The sequence below is a fragment of the Brienomyrus brachyistius genome, chromosome 7 (genome assembly GCF_023856365.1).
Source record: "Brienomyrus brachyistius isolate T26 chromosome 7, BBRACH_0.4, whole genome shotgun sequence".
Lineage (NCBI taxonomy): Eukaryota > Metazoa > Chordata > Actinopteri > Osteoglossiformes > Mormyridae > Brienomyrus > Brienomyrus brachyistius.
Genome location: NC_064539.1, coordinates 7,121,383 through 7,142,474, shown reverse-complemented (window position 1 = coordinate 7,142,474; position 21,092 = coordinate 7,121,383). Strand labels below are relative to the sequence as shown.

At 45.0% G+C, this 21,092-nt stretch overlaps 1 protein-coding gene across 4 annotated transcripts; it reads right to left on the bottom strand.

The window, feature by feature from the left end:
* Positions 1 to 14: 14 nt before the first annotated feature.
* Positions 15 to 18,888, bottom strand: fubp3 (far upstream element (FUSE) binding protein 3). Of its 4 annotated transcripts, XM_049019751.1 has the most exons (20): positions 18,666 to 18,888; positions 14,294 to 14,405; positions 11,686 to 11,719; positions 11,331 to 11,380; positions 10,857 to 10,928; positions 10,670 to 10,727; positions 10,145 to 10,307; positions 9,543 to 9,641; positions 8,876 to 8,974; positions 8,689 to 8,791; positions 8,340 to 8,440; positions 6,937 to 7,053; positions 6,493 to 6,634; positions 5,214 to 5,374; positions 4,296 to 4,369; positions 4,104 to 4,180; positions 3,728 to 3,796; positions 2,976 to 3,047; positions 1,526 to 1,656; positions 15 to 1,361 (listed from the first exon to the last, which is right to left on the bottom strand). In XM_049019751.1, the coding sequence occupies exons 1-20, from the start codon at positions 18,762 to 18,764 to the stop codon at positions 1,353 to 1,355; spliced, it is 1,842 nt and encodes a 613-aa protein (XP_048875708.1). In that variant the 5' UTR covers positions 18,765 to 18,888; the 3' UTR covers positions 15 to 1,352. The 4 variants fall into 4 exon arrangements, with proteins under 4 accessions (XP_048875708.1, XP_048875709.1, XP_048875710.1 ...); XM_049019752.1 differs by lacking the exon at positions 3,728 to 3,796; XM_049019753.1 differs by lacking the exon at positions 6,937 to 7,053 and having other exon boundaries at positions 18,666 to 18,886.
* Positions 18,889 to 21,092: the final 2,204 nt, after the last annotated feature.

Below are 21,092 nucleotides of genomic sequence, written 5' to 3'. Positions count from 1 at the left end.
AAACAAAAAAAAACTACTTTTGACTTTTTAATACACATCTGTACACATGAGAAAAACTAAAATTAAACATTTTGAAATTATAATATCCCTTTTCATTAAGTAATGCAGTTAATACTAGATTCATTTCATAACTAATCATACATATATTAGATCACACGGTAGAAAGAAATATTTAAAAACTTATTAGCATCGAACTTTGAATCAGTGTAATGGTTGGGGCTCCAGGGATTCTGGCTGGTAGGAAATAAGACAACTTTGATCTTAATACTTAGAATATAAAAAAGCTATTAATTATTACACAGGTAGATTTCAGAGGCCTAGCAGTTTTGAATAGTCAAAGCACAGAGCATACATAAAACCAAGACATTATAGCCATAGCAAGATGCAACATCAGATTTCAAATTACACATTCACAATTTAAACATTTTTCAGTATGAAAACAGAATAGGGATAGTTTATGAAACCAACAAACTCTGATTTAATTATACATTTAAATAAAGTATTTAGTCAAGTATGAGCATACTTACATAGTTTAACAAGATAGCAAAAGGCAACTCGCAATATAGCCAAATACCCTCCCACTCCCAATATCAGACCATAGTAAAAAAAAAAATTATCCAATACATTTTCAAATACTTAAAAAAAAAAAAAAATCTAAGAACTACAAGTTAAACGCCCATCAAAATATTAGAATCCATCTTTGTTTCAAATAGAATGAAATGAGACATTGCACCTTATTTAAACCAGAGTACAACAGACAAAACGCATTAAATTAGAAACTGACCGCTATGTCAACACAACTGGTATTTTGTAACAAAATACATTTCCTGTAACGAAATATCACAGTTTCATTTCACTGAATTAAAATGTGTTATGTAAAAGAAACAAAAAAAAAAATAATTTTACACATTCTTAAAACATCAGTTCTTTCATGACAAAAAAAAAAAAACCCAAGACCTATTCAAGACTGCTAAGCCTATATAATCACGATTTTTATTGCAACAGAACTAGAAAAAATAGATTATATTGCGATTTGTTGAAATGTTACAACTCCGGGGTACATTTTGGTTGTTTTTTTTTCCCATTTTAATAAAGAAATTTAAAAAAAAAAGGAGTCCAAAATGGACCCCAGATATTGTCCATTCAAAATAATGATGTACACAAGTATTTAGTAATTAAACGTTCCTGATTTAGAAATATTTTAATCGTTTAAGTCATCCTACAGCTAGTGTTTCTCACTAAAAATAAAGTCTTCAAGGCATCGCAAATCTAGAAACCTCCATTACAAAAGGTTTTTCTCGGTTTTTTCTTATCCTCTTGATTCCAAAATCTTCAACTAAAAGGACTCCAATCTAATGTTCCTGGAAGAAAAGTCGGAGCAGCAAATTAAAGGAAAAAAGGACACACAACTAATAGACTAATAATGTCTTCAATCAGAGTGGAAGAATGCCTATTGCAGAGGGTTGGGTGGGGCAATGAGGGGGCAACCATCAGTTTGGGGGGAGAGCTCAGCACACGGTCATACCTGAAGACCTGGAGCCAGTCCCTGCTGTGCACCTTGCCCATAGTACCCGCCCTGCTGTCTGTAGTATTCAACCCAGGCAGCGCTGTAGTCAGGGGTCGAACTCTGCTGGGAGGTGGGGCCAGTTACCTGACCTGCAGATGGCAGCAATGGAGGGCGTCAACCCCAAACCCCAAGACGAAAGGTAAACAGGCTCGCATCTTGGAATTTATGTAGCTCCTGGCCACTTATGTGGTGTTAAAAGCAGCACAAACAGGAACTGGGACATTAACGCTAAATAAGCATGGGAGACGCAAAACGTTTGTGGGTTAAACTTCACACACAATTCCACATGAAACTACACAGTCACACCACAAAAGGAGGATAAGCAGGTTGTTTTGTCAGTTATTTGTTAGTCACCGGGGGGGCAATCAAATCAGTCAAAATGGGAACCAGTCTTTTATCTATATTTTATTTATATAAGCCGTGACACGCTCATGATTATTAAATCTGGCCTGCAGATCGATCTTTCATTTAAAAAGAAAAGATGTAACGCTATCCTGCTAATAAATGCTAGCAAGTTTCACTTCCAGCACCAATGAATTAGACAAAAAGTATACTGGTGGGTGACCAAATATGCAAGCAAAAAAAAAATATTAATTGATGCATTAAAATGTACAAAAATAATTCCATTTCGCTCAATTTTCTCTTTACATGCACTTCCATGCAACTTCCACGTTAGGGCCGGTCCTTGTGGCTAACCAATCAGCAAGCCATCACTGCCTCCGCACTAGTTCATGTTTGAACAAAAAGTACCTCGCCTGCAGCAGGTACTAAATCGTTCTGGATTTGAAGAACTACAAAAATCGGACAGAGTTCCTGCAGTCTGAACGGTCCCTGGTTTTGGAAAAAGGTTCTGGTTCCAAAAAAATGTTTTGGCAGTGTGAAAGCACGGACTATGGTGCAATGGGATCAGCTGCTGTTTACAGGCTTTCCTGACCAGGGGTGTGTTATCCATACAATGGACATTCACACTGAACTAACAAGGTACAATGCCTCATTAAACTAGAATCTGAAGTATGATACTTTCCCAAAGCTGTTGTAGCCTGCTTGTACTACTGTAGTTTGAACCTGCATAGCTCAAGCTACAACGTTTCCAATTCCGCAATACGGTGAGGAATACTAAACAGTTGTATTTGCCCACGCAGTCTTTCACAGAGTGGTGAACCTCTCCCCATCTTCGCTGCAGTGACTCTGCCTCTCTGGGGGGCTGTATTAAACTAAATAGTTGCGAGATATTCAACAAATGTGTTTTGTTTTGGCATCACACTACTTTTCCAGTCTTTTGTCACTCCTGTTCTCACTTTTTTAAAACGTGTTGTAGGCATCAAATTCAAACTGAAAAATGTTTCCATTTTCAAAACCATTTAGAGCTGAGCCCCTACTGGACCAGGGCTGAGAACAGTGTACCTACTCTGTTTCTTGTAGTACTCCTCCCATGCCTTGCTGTAGTCGGGGCCTGTGGTCTGGGCTTGGCTTTGCTGACCTGGAGGCAGAGGCACAAGTCAAGCCGACTGCTCACACAAATGCCAGGTGCCTCTCTCCTCATTACATTAGCCGCTACCGGCACACAGCATAGCCACTTCACAGGACAGACCACATACCCGACCCAACACTACAAACAAAAAGGTGATTTTTTGGGAGAGAAAGACAGACTCAAATGGACCATTAGCTTAGAGTGGACATCTGAAGGCAGATCAATCAATCACCAGTGTTGGGGAAGTTACTTGCAAAAGTAATCCATTACAGAGAGAGGCAGAAAGGACAAATCCAGACCAGGGTTTTGTTTCAACAAACCAGCTGAGAATTAAGAATCATAGTCAAAGAGTACTTGACTGGTTTGTCTGGATTTGTACTTTCTGTTCCTGAACTTTCCACCCCTCTCTGTAATGGATTATTTTTGCGAGCAACTTCCCCAACACTGTCAAACACTCACTGGGAAGTTGTCTTTCAGGTGCATCACAACCGACATTGACGCCAAGACATGCGAAATATTGCAGATAAAGCAAGCAATGTACAATTTGGTTTGAGAATAGAGCAACCTGGGATATCGTAATATGGAACCACAAACGGATCACTAAACTGAAAATGTTAAGACCAATAAAATGGCTGTTAGAGACCAAGGCAGTGGCAAGTATGTTTGTGCCCGGCCCACAAGGCACTTACCGAGCTTTTTGTAATACTGCTCCCATGCTTTGGAATAGTCGATCTGTCCAGCCTGAGATCCATTGGGACCTGCAAGCAGACATGGTGCACTGCATGTAAACAGTCTGCGTGAGGAGTGATGCATTCACTGCCTTCTCACTGCCTTGTCTGGCTCAAAATAAATCCCACGAAACTGTAGGCCTTGATCTCTTCATAGCATCATCCACTAGCAAAGTTGCCCACTGCACAGTCTCTACATGTGTGAGTTACAGGTGATATTCCCAGTGTTGCCCCATTGTCAAACCAATGATGGTTAAAGCCTCAAGCTTCCCTCTCCAAATCAATCCCTAGAGCCCCAAACCTGCAAACCCCCACCATGGCTCAGCAGAATACTTACTGGGATCCTGTTGCCCCTGTGGCTGCCACGTCTGATACGTTGCCCCCCATCCTCCTGTCATGAACGTCTGTGGGCCGCTGGCCAAGAGGAGGAAGGGGACTCAAGTGAGACAAGCACCACCGTCACGTTTTAAAGGGAGCGGGACAAGAACAACCAATTCCTTCAGTAGTAAAGGGGAACACTGCTACTTACTTTTGGTGAGTGGTGGCTGGACCTTGGGTGAAAGGGCTAAGTCCAAAGCTACTGCTGCTCCCCAGGCCTGTGCCCTGAACATAAGAGGAGATTTAAATGACAAAGGAGTTGGCTGTGGGGTGATACTCCAACCTGTACACCTATATCTGCAAACCAAGTCACAAAATTAACCTGCTTGTAGTTTTTGATCCATTTTTCAAATATCAACGAAAAGCAACCAAGGCTAAGAACCAAAATCACATACGGGTTTCTGCCGGTTCTAAAACAAAATCCTTCGTCACAACTGATGGGTACTGAGCCACAGAGATTGATGGCACAATAACGTACTCATGAGTAAGGTTGGGCGATATCATACTAATATTATATCGTGCATGTGCAATAATCTTCAGGCCTTCAGACAATGGGCAAAACATTTGGCCGGACACCACCTTTAAGGTACCATGCGGACATTTATTTACAACTACAGTTTAAGATAAATTGGTAGCATGGTTAAAATGTCACAAAACGTGATCAGGTTGGGTGTCACAAAACGTGATCAGTATAAACTTGGCGTATCTTTATTAAAAGATGCACTTGAAGTGGCAGCGAAGAAAGGAACAGCTCAGCAGCTATGACATCTTGTAAAAGAGGAGATCTTGTGGATAAACAAGGTAAAAAGGTGTCGGCGTTGTGGCAGTACTGTTTGCAGTTTAAACATAAGATTAAAGATTAAACAGAAGAATATGCCATAGAATACTGAAAAGCTGTTGCCCAGCCAAATATTCTGCCTGTCGCCTGAAGCCCTGGTGATTTCTGCCCACGCGCAATATAATAATCGACGCGATATCGCCCAGCCGTACTCATGTGTACCAGTTTAACTCGCTAACATTCTTCAGGTCCTTTAAACGCGTGTCCCTGCACCCTGGCTGCCGCCTTTACCCCAATCTTCTCGTCAATCAACTGCCGAGCCATCCCGATCTGCTGTGGGGTGCCCCTGATGGAGAAGATACGGTGGTTGGGGTCAGTGTTGGGTGGCGGGTTCCTCTGCAACTCCACGTGGGCTCCAGACTGCTGGTTGATGTTCTTGATGGTTTCCCCACCTGCCGGTCGCGATTCAGCCACGCAGTGAGCAGGGGAGAGAAGTGACGTCTCCATTAGATCACGGAAATTCACTCGGCGTCAGACATGGACAACTCCGGGCGCCTGTTCTCTTGGAACAACTTTACATGTGAGAGCATTCATCAGAAGTACTGGGTACGTGATCACAACTCTAGCCTGAAAACTGAAACCCAGTCCATTACCACATGAATACATGAATGTACAGTACTTTACAGTACTTATGCACAAAGGAGTGAGTATAGTGACCTAGATCCAGGTCAAGGGATTTCACCACACAGGCACATGCAGATGACGCAATTAAAATGTAAATCACACACAGCAATGGTATGACGGTACGACAGCGTCACCTGAGACATTTCACACCCAGGCACAAGGCTGTGAAAGGTGATGTTGCCACCATGCATACCTCTGAGGTTAGTGACAACTGGTTTGGTCATGAGAACCAGCACACAATAGACTCAGGCCAGAAAGAACACCCCTGCTTGTTTTTGCTTGCAGCGTCTGTTAGGAGCCTTTGATTTCATATATGTGACCTGTTAAGTCCGGGACTCCTTACTCATCTTAAAAGAGCATCAGACAAACAAAGTCGAGTTCCATCCCAACACAAGAGAGGGGGGAGAAAGCAGCACTATTACCATTACTCAAGTAGAAAAACATATGGAGGTGGAGAGGCTTAGGTAAGGTTTAAAAGCTTTTCCATGTGACAGGACTGAGCCCTCGCTCATCGGAAGCGGTGGAGGGAGGAATGACTTCGGAGCTGCACTGCATTTTAAATAACAAGGCTGGTCCTGCTGAGAAGCACCATGACCACAGGCTTATATAGGCAAGATGGGTTGCTGAGTGGCCCAGAATCTCCTCTGACGCCACCGATCGTTTGCACAATGTGAATGAGTGAGTGAGAGAGAGAATCTGTCCTTATATTTCTCTCATGAAAGCCAAAGTTCCACTCTAGCGCAAAAGCTTCAGAAAATTTAGAAAATATATATATTCGTGACACTCAAACTCTGACCACTGCCTACCGATTCACTTGTACTAAATCACAATAATATGGGAGGTATATGAGAACGTTACTTGGAGACGATAGGACATGCTGACTTACCTTTACCTATCACTAGGCCACACTTGTCAGCAGGTATTGTGTAAGTGACTTCCTGCAGGCCGCCGGGCGACGCCATGTTCCACTCGCCACGGCCTCGACCTCTGCTCCTGAGGCCGACCGGCCCGCCAAAGCCGTCACGTTCCTGCCGGAAGAAACGCTTGCGGTCACTGGGGCACGAGACCCCGAAGCCACCTCCCCCAAAGAGGAGCACAGAAGTGAAACCGAAACTGAAAACAGCAGAACACACACCAGTGGCTGAACCCATAACTGGACAGGAAGAGTCTGGTGCAGGAATGCCCACCTTCCCAGTGAAGAGCTACACCTCCATGGCCAGAGTGGCAGTGCGTGACAAACCGAAACCATTTGGGGAGGTGGGCGGAGGGGAAGAAAAACGTGTCACTGAGAAAAAGGTGGCGACCGAGACTCCTGCACGTGCCGAGGTACCTGTTGGAGGAGCTCTCCACTCAGCAGCAGGGACAGGGGGTCAGGTGCCTTGGGCTGTGGCGGGGTCAGAGTCACCCCACCCAGCAGCCACCCCATCAGCGAATGAGCCAAGGAAGGCTGCATAAGTGACAAGGCTTACATATCAAAAAAAGATGGGCGGGGCTCAGGTCACTAAGCGACAAGAAGTGGGGCTTAGACACAGGTTACTGGAGGCTCGTCAGATCCCTGTTCAGCAGGAAGTACAGTGAGCGCGCAACCACAAATAGCCAGACAAGCTACACTCTACACTATTTGAACCAAATAAGCACTACACAAACATGAAAGTTACAAAGGATTACTCCTCCCATGTGTGTGTGTTAATCTTGGGTAACACTTTACGTTAACTACCATCATAATGTACTTATTATGCATTTATAAGCAGCATGCAAGTTAACCATAATGTCAAAGCACTGCGTTTATAATACATTCAAAGAAAGGTCATGACAGCTGTAATGTACATTAATAATCAATCATGTTTGTTGTTAATGTATATTAAAGTTGCTCGGATGTTAGGGTACATTTACATGCTGCTTATGAATGTTCTCTAAGTGAATTCCGAAGATGCACTGCATGTTCTATGAATGCATTATAAAGACATTATATAAAAGGTGCAGTTAATGTTAAACATTACCTAATCCTGTTTGGGCGCTCACTGCAACCAAGAGTGCACTTTTATTGCACAATGCTTAATTCTGTCATAATGCAGGTTAAGTACCTGAAGGAGAACGTTAGGTCAGGAACCAGACTGCAGCACTAATCTCTGAAGGACTTGACCTTGGGAAGTCTTGGGAATCCCAACATTAAATCCAATTTAAAACGGGCCGACGAAGGACACTTCCTTTAGAGCCGTCTAAGCATGAATTTGCGGAGAGCTACAGAGGACTCCTTTTGCATCATAACGCTACAAAGCACCAGCTGATTTCAAGGCCGAGGATTTTCATTTCTTGACGAGGGATGACGAACCTTGAAATCCCACGTCTTGGCCGTGTTCAGACGCTGCTCGTTTCAGACCAGTTAAATCCAGGGGGACGGTGGCTGAAACAAGTCAGCCATTTGACCGTCTCACAGGGGTCAGTGAGATTAACCAGCTACCATGCCAGGACGTGAATAAACAGGCTGGTGAAGCGCGACACGCCCGGCGAGCGGCGGGTGACCGGGGAGGAGGAGGCAGAGCTTACAGATGTGTGACGCCACGAGAAGCCGGCAAAGCGCCGTTACACTCACTGTAATGGCTTTCCTGAAGACTCAAGCGTACCAAAATGAGAAGCATGTTCTCTGACATGTTGGATACGAGGGGCGAAGCTGTGAAACGGGAGGTCCCGGGCTGGTTGGTTATTTTGAACGCCCCCCTCCCCCAACCTTACCTGTGCAGTGTGGACGAGCTCATTGATGAGGTGGACTGCGTGCTGGCACCTTTCCGGCTGGCCCATCACCTGAGCAACTCTGTCAGGGCTGATGCCATCATCTGTGTGTTTAGGGGGGGGGGGGGAGATTCAACACCAAACTGTGGATTGACTTCAAAGCTGTGCCAGTATGTAGGGAACCTCTACAGAAGATCTATTTTAGAGAGACTCCCATTCTGTCAAGGTCAACTTCCCTGAACCAACAACCACCTGGTTCAATTCCAGTAACTACACTAGTACAGCTAGTGCATGCTCTGCTTAACGATACTGGAAATTGAGTGTCAAACCACAAAGCGCATCATCTGCCTACCTGGCTTGAACTGAATCCGGACTCCTGCATCGTTCTGAATCTTCTTGATCATTTCGCCATTCCTCCCGATGACAATCCCCACAGCGAACCTGGGCACCGCTACCTGTGTGTGGAGAGGAGGCTGACATGTTTGCTATTCTGCAAGGCTTTCTAACATGTGATGAGAGGAAGAGGAGGGAAGGCTCACATCCAAGCTGCTTCCTCCCAGCCTGGCCCCGAAGTCGCCCCTGCCACTGCGAAAGTCCCCCTGGTCCTTGATGATCTCCACCACCAGCTCTCGCGCTTGCTGCACATGACAGGGAACAAGACTAGGCATCAACTCCACTGCCCCCCCCATCTCCGGTGATGGATTTGTCAAGATGGGAGCCACAGCTGGGGCTAAAACTCTAACTTGTTTTAGTCTTTGGTTCACAAGCAGCCTAACTTCCAGCCTAACCCACGACTTAATTCCACAAGGAGTTCCCACTTGCGTCTTCGTAACGGCCGCTTAGACACAATGTCCCGTCATGCGAAGGTCTCTGCCTCCAAGTACCCAGATAACGTCAGTGCTCAAGAGCAGCGTGGTGCCAGGGACCATCTGCTGTATCCACCACATGCCAAGCCAGAATATACCTCCATTCTGTCCTTCATACAATATCTACGCTTGCATAAGTGTTCGTTCCAGCCAACATTAGGTCACAAATCACAAAATACTTGGACTGACATCAATTAGCTCTTCATAGCTTCTGATTGCATCAACACAAGCTTAGAATGTAGCTTAGCAACCTCGGCTTAGCATTAATGTCAGTTGCCATTCCTGAACTCAATCTGAAAGAGAGGAACGCGAGGACTGTGTGACAGCGCGTGTCACTCACCTGCACTTTGAAAGGATCCCCGGTGATTCTCAGCGGCTTGTCCGCGCCCGTCGGCATGGGACCGTCCTGGATCATGATCATCTTCACTCCCGTCCTCTCCTGCGAGGAGACGGATGCCATCAGCACACGCGCATGCTGGCCCACTGCAGCCCGCATGCTGGCCCGCAACTCAATACAGCTCTTAAGCCACTTGAAAAGGCGCTAAAATGCAGCGTTCTTTTTCGTGCGTGTACCTGCTGAGCACTACTGCCCCAAAGCATTTAAGGATCCAGCAGAGGAAGGCAGACAATGCAATCGTAACAGCGGAGAGACTGCAGGGGGAAGTTTCTGGCTTTTGACAACACATTGAGGAGATTACTAAGGTTGCCTCGAGAAGAATTGTTCCATTTCACTCTAGCGTAAATCTACCACATGATCAATTATCGCTAGTTCAGGGGAAGCTACGATAGAGACAGGTGGAGCTCAAAGCTGTAGTTTGCTTTGGAGCAGTGTTCCTCAACTCAGTGCTTGGGGAACCCCACATATTTGTTCCCTCCCAGCCCCTCCCAACACACAGGTTATCCACTGGCGCCTGGATGTTCACGTAAAGAGTGGCCATTAACCTGGAGGTGCTTGATGGTGTCCCCTCCCTTCCCGATGACCAGGCCCACTTTGCTGGCTGGTATGAGGATCTCCTGGACGGCACTGGCGCCCTCCAGCTCACTGTGGAAGCCGGGTCCGTTCCGGCAGCGGTCCACAATCTGGCTCAACAGCCGCTTTGCATGTCTGGTGGGCAATGAGGGGAGGAATGAAACGCTGTTTAAAGATGCTGATGACTGAGAAGCACGGGAAGGCATGGCTTTAAAACGAGGCTTTACAATCAGAGCAGCTGAACTTCAAATTTACCCTCAAAAGGGAACGAAATACTGGATGTGCGGCCAAAAAGCCATTTTTAAGACTGAAACCGGCACTAGTGGAAGGAGAAAGGCTGACAAAGCAAGTCTGTGAACAGTTCCATCTACTGACTTAAAGGGGGAAGCTGATACCATCTGTATATCTGTGTAGTGCCTTGAGATTATCTGAGACCACGGTGCATTTGCTCATTCGCAGGTTCTGCTCATGCCCAAGCGCATCACCAGTGTACTTACTCAATGTTCTCGGGGCTTCCCGTCAGCGTGCAGGGCCGGTCCATCATACCGGCACTGTCTAAGGACGGACATGGCGAATGACACGTTAGGACAAGGTCTGCACCACCAGCAAGACTACATGTGAAAATGCACCAGAATAAAATCAAGGGATTAGGCAGGGGCGCAGGACCGCAGATGCGTATTTTACCTGCTGCAATCTGAATCTTGCAGCCGGATTCTAGCTGAATCCGTGTAATCTGCTCTCCTCCACGGCCAATAACTGCAGGAACAGCATGAGAAAGATGAGTGGAAAAACCTAATAGCAGCTTAGAGCAGGGCTACTAGAGAAGGCCTAAAGAATGGCTGCGGGACATCTACCCTAACTGTGCACCACAGAACCAGAGCATGGAACGCTGACTAGCTCCACCAAAGCTGCTACATCAACCTACCCTGAACTGATGAGATGGCAGTAAGATGTTTAAAGTCAGCAGCGCAATCTCCAGATGTGAGCAAGGTGGAGAGCATCTAGCAGTGCGAGCTTAACACTGCCTACCTGACCTCTACACTAAAGAGCAGACTTCCCCTTGAGCTTACTGGAGAACCACAGCCAGTAAAAAAAAAAAAAACACACTGAATACCCAAACCACAGCAATTTAATGTAGTAAAATTACTATACACTTACTGAATCCAACCATCTTATCAGGCACTTTGAAGTCCTCTGTCACAATAGCCCTAACGGGGGGGAAACAAACAAATTACAGGTCAAATCCAAACCCAGGCATCATACAACGTATTTGAATGCTACTACTCAGAACCTAACATTACAGAAAATACGGCGATCAGGCTGAAAGTTAGGGTAGAGGCCCAAAAGACCCCCACCCCCCCTCTCCGAAAAAACAAACATACTCCTCAGTAAGAATGGCTGGCAACTGAACCATCTTATTTCAGTTTGACGAGCCTGAGCAGTACTATACTACATACAGTAATTGATGAATGAATTTAGACCCCGAGTAAGAACATAAACAAGCGAGGCTCACCTTTGATGTACCATTGCACCCAATTGGCCTCCCACTGTAGAGCGCAGAATAGAGGAAGCATTATTAGCGAACATGCCAACATATACATACAGACAAAGTAGCATATATGCAACATTACTGTTCATAATGGTTCATGCTTAAGGTGCCAAAAATGCAAATGGTCTGCAAAAAAAGAGAGTATCCTGAGCATGTCACCCTAGAGGATGAATTCTCCCAATCCAAATTGGGGGCGTAAGTAAACATTTATGTATTTCCAAAAAACCGGTGCCACGACAAATGTTTACACCCATCATCTAAAGCCGAGATGATTGAGTTTGCGCTATGCAAGTGCAATTTGATATCTTGCAGCCCTACTTGCAAGTCACGACCAGTCTGACATACAGATTAGTCCTTAATGGGTTACAGCCCCAGATGTTAAGGCCCACATTCAGAGATTCACGTCTAAACACAAGGCATGTATGTCCATAATTTCTTACACAACATCTAGCCCAGGGCAAGGACCATGTGCAAAGACCTTGTTCTCTGCCCTCCTCTAAAACCACAGGCCCTCCATGATGTATTCATACTCTTCCCCAAGTCCAATTAGTCTGTTCCTCATTGGGATTGATAAACTGGTGCTACACCATGAGTAATTTCCCCAGAGCAAGATCATGCAAGCCAAATAGCACCTAAAGTACGACGCAGAGAGCACAGAAATAAAGCCACCTTGACCGTTTTAGATCAATGCCAGCAACGAATTTAGCCCATCTAAGGAAGATGATTAGCCCTTTATATAACATCACATAACAGGCAACAGTCCAAGTCATATGCCAAATCTGATTGCACATCACAGCATTTCCATGAAGTCTGTTCTGCAAGACCTCCCTGGTGCAGCTTTAAATGCGGGCCTGTTGATCTGATTCAGCAAAGAGGCTGACAAATTAAGAGATTTTTACTGACTTTTTCAAACATTTTGAAACTGAAAAACATGCCAGAGAAAAAGGAATACACCAAGTGCCAGATTACAGGTCCATAAAGCTCTGTACTGAAACACTGACATCTGCCACAACTGAAGCAAGTGTCTTCGATCTCAGCTCCTCCTCAAAAACAGCTATATTCCACAATTAATGATTTTTCCAAAGACTGAACGGCCTTCATAGACCATTTAACAGTTCTACAAACATTTGATAAGTTACCAGTTAGTCAAGCTTCCCGGAGCTCAACAATAGTACCGAGCCAATATTAAATGCACTTTTTTGGCAGACAACTTACTTCAGCAGCAGCAATTTAATGTGCACAAATTCATTAGCCATTAGTGAAGGGCTTTGCTACAAAGGTGCCTGAATATTATCAGCGGCATGAAAACCAAGAAGTGATCGCAGTCAAAGCTGGATTACGCAACTGGCTAACACACCAATAAACCAGTCGACATCTAAGCCCTGCTGCTAATCTTATCTAAAAGATCGCAATATGCTCCAATGCCCTCATTGTCTCTTATTAAAAATAATTGCAACACACGTGGAATATTATCGACTGACTCGGTCTCACTCAAGGCTGCTGGAATGGTTTCAGACAGACAAACACTTGAGGACCTGCCAAGTGCCCCTAGCAGGGGAACGGCACGCAGCTCATGCATTACAGCAGAAGGAGCACTCATTCTACACAGCACAGCAAAGGAACAGGGCCAACCTCCCTTTTGTACGTTCATTTCTTCTGCCCCAGTGACAACTCAGTTCTTTTGGAGCCTAAAAAACCATGCCTGACCCCAAGAGCTGGGGCAATTTGTACTCAAACCAAACAGCAGAGTCATTTTTAAGCCTGTGCCCAACACAACCCATCGACACTCTACAGCGATCATCTCTGTATTGCTTAATAGCTGTTTAAAAAATAAATTTAACACCACTGCAGTTGTTCAACCAGTACAATTATTCAATCACCATATGGAGGTGCCAAATGCTGAAATATCCACGAATAATACATAAAAAAAATACTAAGATAATAATTAAGTACCCTGAGGAGGACATCACTAGAGTCCCACCTGTAGATAGAAGTTAAATTCATGTTATAAGAATACGGTCTGACAGCTAAACAGTCTGACCAGAACTCAACTCAGATGATGTCGATCAAGCAAGGTTCTGGTCTTGCTCCAAGACTTTGTCAGGAATCACGATATCCATAAAAATTTTCCGCTGAGTTAACCCTAGCAGCATAATAAGGAACACACTGTCCCGGACAGGCAAAGCGAAAGATAGGAGAAGGCTACTGGCTCTGGTCCAGACACTCAGACTCAATCCTCCAGCAAATCCTGACAATTACAGTGACAATCATGGGCCAAAGAGCACTTGGCACAATCCTGAGAAAATAAAAGGGAAACCATTCCCAGTAACATGGCAGTACAGCACCAGTCCCACACAGTATAAAACAGGGCACAAGTGCGCGCACACAAAGATCAACTTGAGAAAAATTTACGTAGACACTGGAGTATCCAAGACAACCACACAAGCACGGCAAGGACAGAAGAACTAAACAAAAAAGCTTGGGGTGGGATTTAAACCTATAACCCAATGGCTGTTTTGACTCATTTTACATGTGCCACTATTTTAAATATCTCAAAAACAAAGTGACTTACCTCCCTCCTCCAAGGTTCGCTTCTGTCCTCCATAGCCATACAGGGAAGGATCTACGACTGGCGAGGAGTTGTTTAAGTGGGTCATCTGGTCACCTCCCATTTTAGCGGCAATCTAGAGGAGTATAGAAGAAATGCCTGAGTCCAGAAGGATACAGACTGCTGGTGTTCCTGTTGGAGGACGGGATCTTGAGGGCTTTCATGGACTTGCAGACACTTGTGGGTTCCCCTGAATTGGTGCTACAGCAACCCCATTTTGACGTGAAAACCCATTTGTAGATACTGCTCCCCAATTACGACTTGATACACTGAGAAGGAAAGCATGCGTATAAAAATTAGCACAGGAAATGAGCACAAAGCCTAGCTAACCCTAGATCTCTCTTCCATAACAGTCAAGCAATGGCGGAAGCCAAGTTACTCACTTTTGCTGATGGCTGATAGTCCAGTAAACCTGCACAGAGCAAACCAGCTCACCCGAGCAACCCCCCCCAAACCCCCGACACACAAACACCAAAGAAACAACCCTTTTGCCCCAATCCATTTTGAAGTATACTGTTACAGAAAATTACAGGCAATTGAGAGCTCCCCCTGGTTATAAAAAACTATTCTGAAGTATTAAAAACACAAGGCAACCAACAAGAGGCTTCCGGTACCCGGGGGCAAGTTTACTTCAGCGTTCCCGGCATGTGAATGACGAAAAATGCTGGAAAGGGGCTCCTCGGTTGGGATCTTATCTCTGTATGGAAATGCTGGATAGAAGTGGCACATGAGGAGGAGGGGGTGGGGGGCACAATTGGGATAGAGGAGGGAGCTCCTCCTCTTCCCTGGAGCGAAACCTCCTTCCTTGGGAATGCACAAATGGAATGCCGACAATGCGCGAGAGTCGATAAATCAAAACAAGGAGGGGAGCGATGGACGCGAGCGGGCGGGAATTCTCTAAAACAACCAGGAAGTACGCCTGGCCCGCAAAACAGGAAGAGGGACGCAAACCCATCAGCTGCAGTAAGGGAGACTACACCTGAAGAAGGTCAGGGATGCTTTAACATGTCATTGGTACAATACCTGACAAGCATAAAACTGCCATATGCTGTATTACAAGGAAACCGTGGACAATTCAACCTAGTTCTATATGGAGAAGCCGGAAACTTTTCTGCAAGTATTTACGCACCAATGAGAAATGTCATGATTACTGAACCTCTTCAGCACATCATGAAGGTAGTGACTCTAAATGAGACTAAGTGCAACCTTTACGAAATTCGTTATTTAAAAAAAGCATTTCCAGCTCAACACATGGATTTTATGACCATAATAAAAACACTATTACCAGGCTACGGGAAAGAGGACAGCTATTAAAAATCACCCAGAAAATAAGCTGTATCATGGTTAGAGCAGTTGTCCCCGCAGCCCTGAACATGACATTTATAAGCATGCATGCTCAGTCATACCCTGACCACTGCAGTAATCCCCACATCAAGTGCCCTCCCTCCACGACGCTGACAAAAAGTGAACATTTAATCTCGTCCTCTCGTCTGAAAGAAGCAACGCAAACAGGGGAGAGGAGTGGCAGAGCTCAGCATTAAGTAAACCAATAAATACCAGAGTAAATGCCTCATACAGAGAGAACAACACAGGGGATTGTTAGCAAAAACCATGCCACAGGGGGGCCGAGTCCAACGAGACCACTGATTTGCAGTGCCATACCCAACAACACTATCATGACGAGGATCAACTTCAACGTTTAAGCCTGAAACGCGCGCAAATTGTACAGGCACATTACAACCGCTTGGTTTAGGTAATCCAAACAGCTTGTTTCCTCTATTGCCCTAACTGCTAAAGGCAGTAGTTGACCTGAGAGGGGGTATCCATGCAGATCTTCCCAACTCTGGAAGCCCCTTATAATCCCTGTTCAGAGTAGGTTAAATTAGTGTGATTTGGGCAATAATTAGCTCAATTTAGTGCTGTTCGGAAGGCCGGAACTCTGGACAATTCTGCCCGCTAGGAACTACTTACAGATTGTCAAATATTTGTTTCTAAAATTGTCTCCGTGGAAAATTGTCTCGTGAATCTGGTGCCATGAGTATGGCAAACAGGAGTCTCACCCCTGCAATTCTGTGATCAGGGCAACGCGAGAATCACAATATCAAAAATTAAAAGTTTTGCGGCAGAAATATTTACTACAGATTTATCCCTCAACTATTTTCCACGATATCATTGGCTAATGGAGGAAAACATCTGCTTCAGGGGGCAATATGTACCACAGTATGTTGAAGTAACTGGTTTGTGGCACATGTCTGGATTCACACCCCCTTTTCTGTGGCAATATAATCTGCTTGGCCTTGTACCAGAACAGTATGTTAGACTGACAGCTTAAGCTTGTTTTGTTCCCCCCCCTCCTTGAATCTCAACCATGAAAAGAATCGAGAATTGAGACAGAACGCTATAGCCCCTACAACTTACGCACAGGGAGGAGGGGACAATCACCAGACGCTCGGTCAGACACAGACAATCAAGGATCACGTTGTTGCATCAGAATTTCAGCGTGACTTCGATAAGATGTAAATCGAGTACGGCGAAAACCAGTTCTACTGGAAATGTCAGTGCATGCAGTGTAAAGCAAGCCAAGCAGTGTAAAGCTGGCCTGTTCTACCAAACCCAGACTGCAGGGTGCCAATACAGACAGAAAACTTTTGTGTCTGTGCCCACAATAGGCAATGGCCGAGGAGAATATTTAAAATCTCACCCTCTCCAGCGACAAAATCCACAAGAATAGCAAACGCTGTATATAAGCGGCATTTCCCCTGCCCCCATATGGACTCCTAATTGGCAGCATGGACACACATGGCATTGTCAAGCAGCCAACAGAGTATCTGATGTAAGGAACAGTATCTAAATCCTCCTTCCTACGTGTTGCAACAGCTTTGCAAACAAAACATTCAGAGGGCTCTCATCTTAATGCCATCGAGTCAGTAACGATCGGATTAATGCTTTATATAGTTTGGCAACAGTCTGACAGCATCCACAAACGTACCCTTGGCACGTGAACCATTTTTAACTTACTTTAGCGCATACGGCTGGTTTACGGTGGGCTGCCGCCTAAAATATGAACAAACCGTATAACACCCCCCCCCCCCCCCCGCAAAAAAAAAAACTGCATTTGGGAAATTTACAACACACGGAACGGCATGTGAATCAAACATTTAGGTTGTTCACTCCAACTTGCAGACTGCATGATCTTCAGCGCTGGTTTACGAGGAAAGAAAAGAAATCAGAGCTGTTTTGATGGCGAATTTACGAGGTAGGGCAACAGCCTGTCGGCCCCTTTACTTTGTAGATGAGATTCCGAGGGTGGGGGTGGGGGAGTGGAATTCAGGAACTTCCCTTCCTTGACAAGGTTAGGAAATTAGGATGGGGGGTCGGGGAGATATCACACTGCCATTTTGGAGAAACAGCCGCCGTTTGCCATTTTGCCAGCGTCGAATTATGCGCCCATGTGAGAGCAATCTCGCAATCGGGCTCCGAGGACGGGCGCCGGCCGGCCTCCGCCCGGACGTCCCCATAAGCCGTGTGCGGGTCGCAGGCAAACTGCTGGACACGCTGCAGTTAAAATATAACAACCAAACGTGTGTAGGTGCTGCAAAATTGGAAGCCACTTCGAGGTGTTAAAGCTGAGCCCAAAACCCGGATTGAGGGAGGATTTAACCCCGGGCCGAGCCGGCCCAGACCCCCCCCCCCCCATATCACCCAAACTCTCAAAGACTTCAACAGCTTAGAGCGGCTGTTTTTTTATATTTAACTAAACGAAAAACAAACACGCTGCCGTGTATTAAAGCAGCTTGTTCTCCAAACGCGACGCCCTGTTAAGTAGGATTTCAGATCCGTTTTTCAAATTTATTTGAAACGCAGTGAGAGGAGCGAGGGGAGATTATACGGCGGCAAACAAGCTGGAGCGGCGTGCAGGACAGATTTAAACTGTTTTGCGAGACAGCCCAGATATGCAGCTACCCCGTTGGCTACACGGAGCGAAGCTACAGGCAGCGCTCACAACTTCTGGGGCTTAAATAACAACAGGTTGCCGTTTGTTGCTCGGGCTCCGGTCAACGAAAGTTGATCCACTTCGGCGAGCTGAAAGTTCGAGTTCAGCATTAAGCGCAGTAACGTTATAACTGTGATTTTTTTTGGCACGCGGCTCCTGTGTCTCCCCGCACTGCCATGCGATATTAAATCTGAACCTTGTGCATGTGTGTCGAGTGTTTTCGGCGAGGGGGGAGGGGGGGTGCTGGTTAAAAGTAGTCTCCCCCCCTCCTCTTTCACAAGGGCCTAGGTCGCTTAAGTCCCATCGGAATTCAACGGGAATCCCTTCCCGTGTTCGCGTTACCTGTCGGGCTCTGTGCAAGGCGTCGGCGAACCCGTCTGCTTTCATCCCAGGCTGAGCCACCGAGGCCTGTCCCTGCACCAGCTCCGCCATCGTCATCATCCCTACAGCAGCTCTCGGCAGCACACCGCGGAGGGGAGGGGGGAAGCCTCGCAGCAAGCGAGCAGATCGAGAGAAACAACACGCGCCGACCCCAGGAACCGGAAACCGATCACGCGCGCATAAAAACTCGCGGAAACACCGCGAGAGCTATACCTGTGCGTCTATAGCACGCTTCCGAAATTCACGTGACCCCGGGCGAATGGGCGGGACATAAAGCGGAAGAAGAAAAGTTAAATGCCCCTTACACCTTCTCTCAACTAAGTAGACTTAAAGTGCCTGACTTAAATATTATGGTTGTGTTCCTTTTATGTTTAAATGCTTGCTTGTGTATTTCACGCAAGAAGCAATGCCAATTATCAAATTAATGAAACTTTATTTGTGGTGTATGTATATAAACAGCATGTAGGGAATATGGAAATATATGTCACGTTGGTATTACATGCATTTGTGTATCAAGTGAATTACAAATACGGTGGAAAATAAACTCCAAACAATGTTTTTCCTTTCCAGTCAACACTTTTACGTTGCCTATAATGCAGTCATTGGCGTCACTCGCATCTACTGAAAAGAAATGCTGGATGTAAGACAGGCTACAATTGGGAATGTGAGTGACAATCACAACAGTATATAACGTCATTTTCTTTTTATGCGACAAATGAACTTGATTGTTTTCAGTACATCAGAGATCCTTAATTTGACAAGTCCATAATGGCTGCTAATTTCATTTTCGCTCCAGTTGACTGTGCTCGTTAATTTGGAAATCGATAAGCATTTCCATTTGGACTATTGACATTTGCGCTGATTCTTGAATAATAGCGTAGGGACAGTGAACAAGAGAAAATGATTAAATATTAAAGCGCCGGAGCGTTTTTAACTTTTCCCACATGTGGAAACATGTATATCCCTCTACATCTGGTGAAAGGCTGTTGTTGGGAGGATAGTTCATTCAACACGTTAAACTGCTCACCAATTTCTGGTCAATTTATGCAAAATAGTTAAAGACTCTGGAACCTTCCCAGACGTGATATTCTAGCTGTGAAATACTTTTTCACATGTGTTTATATTCTGCTGAGAAAGAATCCAAAATGCTTCATAATTTAATGGGTTCAATAAGTACCTGAAAGGTTTGCCGAATATCTAATGCGTGTTTTTCTTTTTTTGCATCAGAATCAAGCTCATTACAGGTAGAATATTGCAAGTGATAAAATATTGGAAGTCCCAGTAAGTCAATGAAGAAGTTACCTGTGAATTAGGATATTTCATCATTCTGTGCTTTTCAAGTTGCCTGTACAAAATCATCTTGGGATCTTAGGGTGTCTTGTTTGATGGGTCATGTGTGGGTCATAGACTACTCAAGAGTCCAACTAGACAGTTTTGGCACAGAGAGAAGTAGGATCAACATGATCAGCAACAACAAGGCTGTTGCCCTGCAGATTAGAATGGAATAGAATGCCTTTTATTGTCACTTTACATGTGTACAATAAGATTAAAAGCAGTTCCTCCATTGCAAACATGTATGTAGAACACACAACAACCAATAAACAAATAGTGCAAGAAGTTCTGCGGCGCTATATACATAGCAGCCTCCTCACCAAATTCATTTAGTGTAACGCACAGGGCCGCTACATTCAACAAGGACTTTTGATAAAAGTGCATCGTTTTCATGTTATCAAAATGTTTTGCTACAATGTCAGTATCGTTTAGTTTGTCACTAATGCAGTCTTCTATCCAAATGACAACATTTTGTAATTGCAGTAAAACCTCTACTTATTGATCTGTCTTCAATATCAAATATCCAGGGAGCTTGCATATTTTACAATTTACAAAATGTTTATTTTATATTATAAACATTTTTATGTGCATTTGAGATCTCATGGTTGCGTTAGCTGGCAACGCCAAGCCAAGTCTACACTGAGTTTTATCTCCTCCGAACATAAGAAAGTAACTAAATATGAAGATTGGTTTGGATACTTTTGTGTGTCTGTTGTAAGTGGATCCACAGAGACATTTTGTTTCCAGCCCTCATACCCCAAGGCCTTTTATGCACCCACCCCCGAAAAATAGAATGAAATTAAGAGAAATATAAAGAAGGTTACCATTACCGTAGTCATGCTGACACCTCTTAATGAAGATCTCCAGTGTAGCATGACTGGAATGTAATCTGGCACGTTATTGCTAACATGTGCCATATAGTCTACGCCGACTGTGGCAAAAGGGTGAGCAGGGATGTCAAATCTTCGGCATCAAAGGCCGCACTGGGTGTGAGTCTGCAGTGGGGAGCTGTTATGAATGCAAGTTCAAATGTCCCTTGTGGATGCACCGGCAGAG

What these genes read in the sequence shown, in the direction of transcription:
- fubp3 (XM_049019751.1), bottom strand. Translation starts at nt 18,764, where the DNA reads ATGATGACGATGGCGGAGCTGGTGCAGGGACAGGCCTCGGTGGCTCAG. An exon ending in TGATAAGATGGTTGGATTCA is followed by an intron (nt 10,929 to 11,330) that starts GTAAGTGTATAG and finishes CTGTTCCTGCAG; the next exon opens with TTATTGGCCGTGGAGGAGAG. An exon ending in TGGCCTAGTGATAGGTAAAG is followed by an intron (nt 5,375 to 6,492) that starts GTAAGTCAGCAT and finishes CGCGACCGGCAG; the next exon opens with GTGGGGAAACCATCAAGAAC.